Below are 9,885 nucleotides of genomic sequence, written 5' to 3' on the forward strand. Positions count from 1 at the left end.
TCTCTCTCTCTCTCCCCCTGCCTGTGGATAAGGATGCAGCTCTCATCTTCTCCAGCACCATGACTGTCATGCCTGATGCCATGCTCCTTGATTTGATATGATGATAATGACTAAGCCTCTGAAACTGTAAGGCAGCCCCCAGTTAAATGTTTTCTTTTATAAGAACTGCCATGGTCAGAGCTGGAGAGATGGCTCAGAGGTTAAGAGCATTGCCTGCTCTTCCAAAGGTCCTGAGTTCAATTCCCAGCAACCACATGGTAGCTCACAACCATGTGTAATAGGGTCTGGTGCCCTCTTCTGGACTGCAGGCATACACACAGACAGAATATTATATACAAAATAAATAAACAAACAAACAAACTGCCATGGTCATAGTGTGCTTCATAGCAACAAAACAGTGGCTAAGCCACCCACCAACTTCAGTTTTCTACCCACATACTCATTGGTGTGGGCCATCTACTGGAGCATGGTGGACTTGCTAGAGGCCACATTCTTAAAGGAAACTGACTGTCCCTCTCCCAGAAGCCACCAACTGTCATTAGCTTCTCAGCTAGGAGTGGAGGCTCATGGGCCCCTCCAAAATGGAATCTGACTGAACTGATCTTGGACAGAAACCAAGGCTGCTGTAGCCACTGGCACAACAGTGTTTTGCTCTGATCCTCCCTGGCCTCTGGCTCCTATGCTCTTCCCATTCTCTCTTCTGCAACAGCTCCTGAGTCTTGCAGGGGGCTGTGTGATATAAACGTCCCATTTGTGACTGAGTACTCCACAGACATGTATTCTTTGAACTCTCACCAGCTGGGAGTTTCTGTGTTCATTACTAGCCACTGTACAAATAAACTTCTCTGAGGTTTGGGAGCTGTACTAATCCACAGTATAAAGATAAGAGCAGAAGAAAGGTACTCACTCATAAGTGGTTTTTAAACATAAAGCCAAGAAAACCAGCCTATAAATCACAATCCCAAAGAACCTAGACAGTAAAGAGGACCCTAAGAGAGACACATGGATCTAATCTACAGGCGAAGTAGAAAAAGACAAGATCTCCTGAGTAAATTGGGAGCATGGGGACCATGAGAGAAGGTTGAAGGGAAGGGGAGAGGCAGGGAGGGGAGCAGAGAAAAATGTAGAGCTCAATAAAATCAATTTAAAAGAAAAGAAAAAAAGAACAGAAGAAAGTTAGATACTATGTCCACTTAGCAGAATAACACTTGGAGCCTCTGAGCTCCCAAGGAGAGGCTCTTGGCCCCATTTACAATGCCAGGCATGTATTTCCTCCTGGGGAACAGGCCTTACATCAGCGAGCACCTGGTTATTGCTGCCAGGCCTATGCTGCTCCTGCGTCCGTGAGATCCTGCACACCAACTGTTACTGTAGCCGCAGGACTCACAACAAATAAGAGTTTTGACTCTTTTCCTCTCCCAGGAGTCTGCACAGAACCTTTCAGTATGAGGAAACCTTCCTGGTCAGGAACAACATGTCCTGTGATCAAAGAGTGTGGTCTTATCCTAGGCATAGAGTCTTAACATCAAGTTCGATGGACAACCAAGAGCAATTGCAATAACCAATATTTGGGGGGATTTCCAGACACCTTTGACCAACAACTCATGAGGAGACATCTCAGAAAGATGATACCAGGCTCTTACACACTCTAGGCTTATGAAAGGGAGCTACCCTGTTTAGGACAATTGTGCTCGTGTGTGTGTGTGTGTGTGTGTGTGTGTGTGTGTGTGTGTGTGTGTGTGATATAGTATATATCATTAAGCCTCATATGACAGTTGTATGATACACATCTTTAAAATCATCAGCAAGGCTCAGGGAACTTCTCACAAGACCAGGGAGAAAGACTGTCAGCTTGAGGTGGGGACAGCAGAGCGAGCCAGTGTCTTCTGGGCCTGACAGGGCCACCGCACCCATGGACTCCACAGGCTCACAGCAGCTGGGCTGCGGAGAACATATGAGGGCTGCGCTCATGGTCTGCGGGGGGGGGGGGGGGGGCCCAGCTGGGCTGCGGAGAACACATAAGGGCTGCGCTCATGGACTCAGAGAAGGGCGTGGGGCCATCAATCCACAAGGGATTGACAAGGCAACAGTGTGTAGTGATATGAATGAAATACATTGTATGCAGGTATGAAATTCTGAAAGAATAAATGAATTTAATTTACTAGCACAGGAGACTGTTGAAACTTTCAAAATCATTATACACTGTTCATTACATAAATGTTTTAAGTCAAAGCATAATATTAATAAAATATATGCTTAAATTCTCTATAGAATCCTTTGAGCATACAAAAACTTGACAGAGAAGTTTAAACATATCCCTCATATAAATATTTACTCCCGTATATAAATACTCTCCTTACATTTTAAGAGTTTAAATTTTGTTACAAATGTAATAAAGCTTTTAAAGAAAAGATAGAAACTATAGCTCTATACAGAACTATCAGAAATCTAAAGTCTATTCTAATCAAGCAGAAACAACTACTCTGAGCTGCTGAGAGAGTTCAGCAGGTGAAGAACACTGACTTGTGTGTAATCCCGGGAACCCACAGTCCACAGGATGGGAGACAAGAGCTCCTGAGCGCGTCCTGAGCACACACACACACTGTAGCATGCATGCTGCACACAACACAGGAAAACCTCAAGCTACTGGAATGAAGCTTGGTGCAAAGAGGGAAGATTCGTTCAGGCTCATCTTGGATCCTCCAGTGTGTACCTCTTACCCTTTGATCCACTTGCAGTGTTTAAAGTGTGTGTTATACTAGGCTGGGTGTGGTGGCACTTGCCTTTGATCCCCGCACTTAACAGACCCAGCAAATGGACAACCTGGTCTAGACAGTGAATTCCAGGCCAGTCTGGCCTAGATAAAAAAAAATCCTGTCTCAAAAACAAACACATTAGGTCAATAAGTAACTAACACTATTCTTATATACTATACCATGAACATTTTCCATGCAATTATTAAATATTCACATAGGTCATTATTTTACACTAATTCTGAATTGTATAAAATGCTTAATAAAATATATGCTGACAGATTACCTTTATAATTTAACTTCTCTAGAACAAGATGTGGCACTGGAGATGCTGATCAATTTTTAGACTGCTTCCTAGCATATAAGAAGCCCTAGGTTTGATCCACTTCACATCAGATAAAACTGTGTTTGGTGGATCAAAGTCAGCCTGAGCTACAGGAGACTTTCACCAAAAACACACAAACAATAAACAAAGTAGGGTTCAGTGTTGTGCGTTGGATGAGGTGGGGTCGGGAGCACTGGGGTGTAGTTTTTTGGACACAGGATCTCACAATGTAGCCCTGGCTGTGCTGGATTCACTATGTGGACCAGAATTGCCTCAAACTCACAGCAGTTCTCCTGCCTCTGCCTCCCTGAATGCTGGGATTAAAGGCGTGCGCCACTACATCTGGCAGAATGTAGGGGGAGAGAGTGTGTGAGTGTGTGTGTGTGAGTGTGTGTGTGTATGCACTCACATGTGTGTCTTAGAGTCATACTTTGTAGCCCAGAGTGTCCTAGATTCCAGAAGTCCTGCCTCAGCACCTAGGATACTTTTTAACAATCAGTGTTTTCTTTACAATTTTAGTGGTGCTCTCTTTAATAATACACAGAACAGTGATATCGATTATTACTAGAAGTACCTTAGATTTAATAAAATACAGTATGTAAGTGAATACCAAAATTATGATTCTTCCAGACATACTGCATTTTAAAAAAATTATTAAAGTGAATTATACCGTGGAAGAAGAGGGCTCTCTGGACATAATGATGGGCTCCTCATATATTTTCCTGTAGGACGACAAGGAGCCTAATATTCCTGGATTAACAAAGTCCACTAATGCAAAGAACTCTTGCAAGTCATTCTGCACGGGGGTACCTAGGGAGAGGAACAGTGATGAGAGGTTAGAGTTGTCTTATATCACAGGTTCCTGAAGAAATTCCTGCCTTCTTCCCTGACAGCAATAAATATAAACAAACAAACACTCTAAAACTCAGAAAGAACAGCAAAATCAAAGCTTCAAATATCAATAGTCGTGTGAATTTTTACATGTAGTTTTAGCAAAGTGTCTGGGGACAGGCTGTGGAGTCTGGCTGCTGGTGTTTTGAACCCACCCTCCCCTTGAGTACCCTGAACAGGATGTTTACAAATTCATCACCTGGCTAAGGGTCAGAGCAGTCAACTCACATAAACACCTAAGTACCGGGAGGCTAGTCTTGACAACTCTGGTTGACCTAGAACTCAGTATGTAGAGAAGGCCTTGAAGTCAGGAGCCATACTGACTCTCCTCCAAACGCTTGGGTCATGGGAACCCAGTGTCACCCCCTAGCTCAAAGTCACTTTTACAGCATAGTTTTAAATATCACCACTAGTAATGGCTAATACTAGCCCAAGAACCGAATTGTTTAAAAATGTGTTACCCCAACTTGCTACAAAAAGGAGGCAGAGTTGGCCCTTCTCTATGGCTATGGGATACTTATATCTGTGAGAAGACTTAGAAAAGGAACAAGTGGCTATTTATAGTCCTTCCCTCTTCCAGTTACAGCTTCACAGGGGCTCTGGCATGCATAAAGGACACACGGAGGACAAGATCACACAGATGTCACACCCACAGTTCACTCCAGAAGCATTCAATCCAGCAGGGAATGTGGGGCGGAGGGATGGCTCTTTCAGAGAACCTGGATTCAGTCCCCAGCACCGTGGCAGCTCCCAGCCAACAGAAACTTCAGTTCCAGGACATTGACACCCCCTCCTGGCTTCCATGTCCACATGCACACACAGCATACATTCACATATTTTTAAGCGTAAAATGCTAGGGAGTAGAACCTTGAGCAGAAAGTGGAGAGACTGGTAAGTACTGTCAGAAGTGGATAAAACCTCCTTCCCTCTCCTGCCAGAACGGCAGACTGAAGAATGGTGGCATGAAAGGCAAGGATGAGAGGGAAGTTACACTGGGAAACTCAGACTCGTCAGACTTTAAGTCAGGCCTGATCTGCCCACCTTTCCAACACACTAGGCCGGAAGCGCTGCCCGGCACCAAGCTATGCACCGCAGCACACACAAAACATCGCTGGAAGGGACGCGAAAGGCTCACCACACGACTGGGAGTCCCGGTTACGTGAATCCACTCCCCTGGCCCTCACAACTCTACGACATGAATGCCAACACATCCCTGTTTCACTGTGGGAACCCACAGAAGTGGACTAAAGGTCAGAGTTCAGAACTACTCTTGCTCCCTCAAGGTTATGAAAGGAGGTTTGACTGCCAGGATACTTTGACCTAGGCTGTGGTTGTGTGATGCTTTGGGCACTGAGAAGGTGATTACTTTGTTCTTTGTGTCTTGGTGAAGTCTTTTGCCTCCCCCTCCTTTCTGGATTGGGGTATGTAAAGCCTGTGAGAAACAAGCACAAGGAGAATCTGAGTATTTACTGGATGCCCTCACGACTACATTAGCTTTCTCTTGTCTCTTTCTTAACCCTCACGCTTCCCTCACACGGACAAATAAGCTGGCAGGACCTGGTCGTATATTGAATTTTGCATGCAAATGGATGGAATCAGAAAACACTATACTGAGTGAGGTAACCCAGACCCAAAAAACCGAATATGGCATGTACTCACTCATTAGTGGACTCTAACCATAAACAAAGAGCATCGAGCCTATAGTTCATGATCCTAGAGAAACTAAGTAATAAGGGGAACCCAAAGAAAAACATATATAGACCCACCTGGACTGGGAGGGAACACGCATGGGAACAACCTACATTCTTTACTGTGCCAACACTAAATTTATTCTTCAAAGGGTCCAGAAACAAGGTTGCAGAACTTGCCCAGGGACTGAAAGATTCAGGTCAATTAAATTAACACAGGCCTACTCGTATGAATTCCCCCAACACCACTTCTTTTTATGTCAAGCATCAGATTACAAACGGCAAAGGTTCAATAGGCAAAAACCCCATCATGTCTTCCCCAGAGTGACTACTAACCAGTCAGGATCACTCTCTTCTCACAAGGGAGGCTGAAGAGGGCTGCAGCTGTCTTAATGCTGCTGTTCTTCAAACGATGCCCCTCATCACAGATCAGAAGGTCAAATCTTACAGTCTTAATTAGATCTAGGGAACGAAGTAACATTTCATAACTGATGACAAGAACAGAATAAAATGTAGAATTGATGAATTCCTCGACTTTATGATCCTAAAGAGAGAAAAATAATATTTAATAAACCATAAAGAGAAACTATGAAATCAAATCTAAGCAGTAACCAAAGACAGAATCCATTAGCTCATCCTGTCTTTTCCCACTGGGCTATACCAAGATGGTTTCAACAACAGGCAGTCCCAGCCGCTGACTCTACAAAGTCATTTGTTTCTTTTCCTCCTTCCGAGGGCTCCTGGGTTTTCTCCCCCATAATTCCTTCAGATCCCACCAGCAAGGGACCTGACTGATGAACATCCTAAGTCAAAAGATCAAAACTACCCGTGAGCAACAGAACCTTCTTGGTACCAACAAAGCCCCACACAGCTGAACCTAATGTAACAGTCAACTGCACCAGCCAGCCCAGGGACCCCGGTGCTACCACAAAAAAGCCTCCCTTCTCCCTGGCTTCGCTGGAAAAGTCCTCTAGCTCACACGATGGAGAGAGGAAGGCCTGCTCTGTCCTCCTTTAGGGCCAGCGTACGAATCCCAACCTAGGCCTCCATCCTTATGACTATATCTAATCCTAGTCAACTCCCAGAGGACCCACTCCTAAAAACATCACAAGCTCCTGGATGACTTCCCAAGGTTGACTTATAATACTTTGATTTGAAATGGTAACAAAAAAATTAATAAAAACCATTCTGTTTTCTCATTATTCAGTAAAACAAATGAAATATTTAACACTTTACTGTAAAATGGATTTTGGAAGGTGACTGACTGCATACAGGGCTAGCAGGCAGCCTCTGATCAGCTCCCCTCTCAGATACTGACAGGCACCTCCTGGGTCACTGTGTGAACCTAGAGCCAGCAGCCTTACACTGCCAGGGCATCTCAGCTGGAAAGTGTCTACTGAGTCTACATCAAAGGGATGTCCACAGTGTCCCCCACACCCTCCCTGCCTCCTGGCCATGTGTCCATATTGCCCCCATCCCGAAAAGGTATGTGAAGAGACTCCCTCTTCTGTCACTGCCATGGTCACTGGGCTGGGGCCTGAGCTCTGCTCAGAGTCACGCTGCCTTGTTGTTCGGGAACAACATCTTCAGGTGTGACTTTGGTTTACGCTGCATTTCTTTAACTCTGTGCAGCTGTGATTCTTTGCCTGTATAAAACACCTGATAGCCTAACAAAGAGCGGGACGGCCAATAGTAAGGCAGGAGCATGGATAGGCGGGGCTGGCGGGCAGAGAGATAGAGGGAGGAAACTGAAATTACAGAGATAAGAAAAGAAAAAAGCCCAGAGGTAAAAGGTAGTCAGAATAATTTAGGTTAAGAAAAGCTGGCAAGATCATAAGTAAGAATAAGCCTCCATGTGTGATTTATTTGGGAGCTGAGTTGAGGGCCCCCCAAAAAGTCAAAAGAGTAGAGTAAGTAAGATAACAACACCCTGTCTCGCTGTCCAAGTCACTAATAACTCTCCTAAGGAACCCCATAGTCCCAGTAATCCAGCTCAGCGACCTCTTAAACCACGAAGCTAATGTGTTCCGAGCACTTTTAATGTAAACTAGGCTAAACTATGATGCAGAAAACATTATATGAATCGTGTGTGTGTGTGTGTGTGTGTGTGTGTGTGTGTGTGTGTGTGTGTGTGAGTGTGTGTGTGTGTGTAGGCTGGCCTCAAGTTCTGGGTGCTCCTGTCTGACCTTCACAGTTCTGGGATTACAGACGCGTCCAGCTGCGTTTCTAACTCATGACATTACATCATCACACCGCAAGAAAACGAGCACGTGCACACTGTAGTCAGCACTTGAACATGTGACTCTGAGGAACCAAAGGCAACCACGCCACAACAGCCTGAAATCAAAACTCCATTTCTGCACACACTCCAGAGCTAAAGCTGAAGCTGGCCTACAAAGCCGGCTATCTTAAGAACGGCCAGGGATTAGCCCTTTAAAAACCCCACCTGATCAACGGTGAATATCTTGATCCTCTCACTTCCCAGCCACTTCTGAAATTCTTTCCTCCAATTAGTCACCAAGCTTCCAGGGGTGACAATAAGCGTCTTCTTTATTACTGGCTTGCCTCCGTAAGGCCCTTGACATTGTAGGGTCCAGATGAGCGAGATACATTGCAGAGTTTTTCCTAAGCCCATCTCATCAGCGAGAATCGCACCACATCTGCTTTGTGCTCTGTCAGGAGTGATACTTTCTTGAGTCACAAAGGGAAAATATTTCATGCCCTGATATCATCAAGAACAGGAACCTGGTAATAAGGACTCTGGAGATTAGTGTTTCATCTAGCTGATTATAACCTATCAGTTTTGAATCTCTGACAGTTATAACCATTATATATTGTGAACTAATTACCAAAACATGACGTTTCTCATCACTAACATTTGAACACATTTTTAATCAATTTCAGTATTAGACATCAAAACAATTCAAAATATATTGAAACTTTAGTCAACAAGATCTGAGCTGAAATTGTGTAGAATATATTCTACAATAAGAATTTATCACTCTCTGACAGACTATGGAGTCCTCAATCAAAACAGCTTAGGTAACAGTCTGACATCTTACAGTTAATATAACTTTAAATGAAGTCATTGGAAGCATTTCCCAAATCATACATCTTAGGCTGCTTTATATCTTAGCTGTTAGACAGCTACATGACACTTAAAAGTTACAATGGCCAACAGAATTAAGTTTATTACTGAAAATATCAATATAGTTTGTTAAATTGTATTCTATTAGAAATTAGGGCTAATAAGCAAAGTCTGGGGAGATACCACCCAGCTCATGTACATGTATTTATATTACAGCTACATTTTAGAAGCCATATGGTTTAGAGAAAAGAGCTTTCAACCTAAAGGCTGATCTTTTGCACTCCGTATCTAACGCTGCCTCTTACTAGCCATATAACTGGGAAAGCAAATCTCTATTCTTATCACTGTCCATAGAACCTGGTATTTTCCCTACCTAACTTACAGGGTTTTCATGAGAAACAAGTGAAAATAGTATTTATATAAGACTAAAATAAATGGATAGTGTGGGGGTGGGGCTACTTAAGGTCACTGCTCCTGAATGCCCACTTCTCAGCAGGACATCCTGCACATGGCTTCCACCACTGTGGAAAAAAATGCATGCATTTAGTACAAGCTGCTTTTCCTGCCAGCTAACATGTATGGTGCAGACTTGAGGTTCATTCTATCAGATTCTTCTCGAAACACCTAACTGTTGCCATTTATTCTCCTACCTCATTCCCATCACACACTCGTAGAGGAAGATGACTCCATCTCGCTGATGCGATCGGAGGTGACGGACAAGGTGAGGGTCTACCACCACGTCCACAAGAGGGGAGCAGTTCCTATTGAACAGCCGCTGGTGATTCTGGTCCGGTTGCGGCATCACTAGGGAATCTTAAAAAGAAGGCCCAAGTAGAAAGGCAATATCACTTTCAGTAACAACATTATCTCATTCCCATTACTTCTACACCAGAACAGCTTGTCATCGTGATAAGGTGAAGTGTGTGTGTGTGTGTGTGTGTGTGTGTGTGTGTGTGTGTACCAGAGATGGACACACACCTATGATCCTAGCACTCCAGAGGCAGAAAGAAGAGAGGGAATTCTGGCCAAAAGAGGAAAAACAGAAAGAAAAGAAAAGGAAGAGAAGGGAGGGGAGAGGAAGGGAGGAGAGAGGAGAGGAGAGGAGAGGAGAAGAGAGAAGGGGAGGGGAGGGGAGGGGAG

At 44.2% G+C, this 9,885-nt stretch overlaps 1 protein-coding gene across 3 annotated transcripts in view; it reads right to left on the reverse strand.

The window, feature by feature from the left end:
• Rad54b (RAD54 homolog B) overlaps positions 1–9,885 on the reverse strand; it is a 56,905-nt gene that overhangs the window by 10,994 nt on the left and 36,026 nt on the right. For all 3 annotated transcript variants that reach the window (XM_050118712.1, XM_050118718.1, XM_050118719.1), the window contains 4 exons: positions 9,396–9,558; positions 8,104–8,329; positions 5,994–6,201; positions 3,749–3,888 (listed from right to left, as the gene is read on the reverse strand). In XM_050118712.1, coding sequence (XP_049974669.1) covers positions 3,749–3,888; positions 5,994–6,201; positions 8,104–8,329; positions 9,396–9,558 — 737 coding nt within the window. The remainder of the gene's footprint in view (positions 1–3,748; positions 3,889–5,993; positions 6,202–8,103; positions 8,330–9,395; positions 9,559–9,885) is intronic.

Source organism: Alexandromys fortis, unplaced genomic scaffold, assembly GCF_014885135.2.
Source record: "Alexandromys fortis isolate MF-2015 unplaced genomic scaffold, M_Fortis_MF-2015_v1.1 scaffold_18, whole genome shotgun sequence".
Lineage (NCBI taxonomy): Eukaryota > Metazoa > Chordata > Mammalia > Rodentia > Cricetidae > Alexandromys > Alexandromys fortis.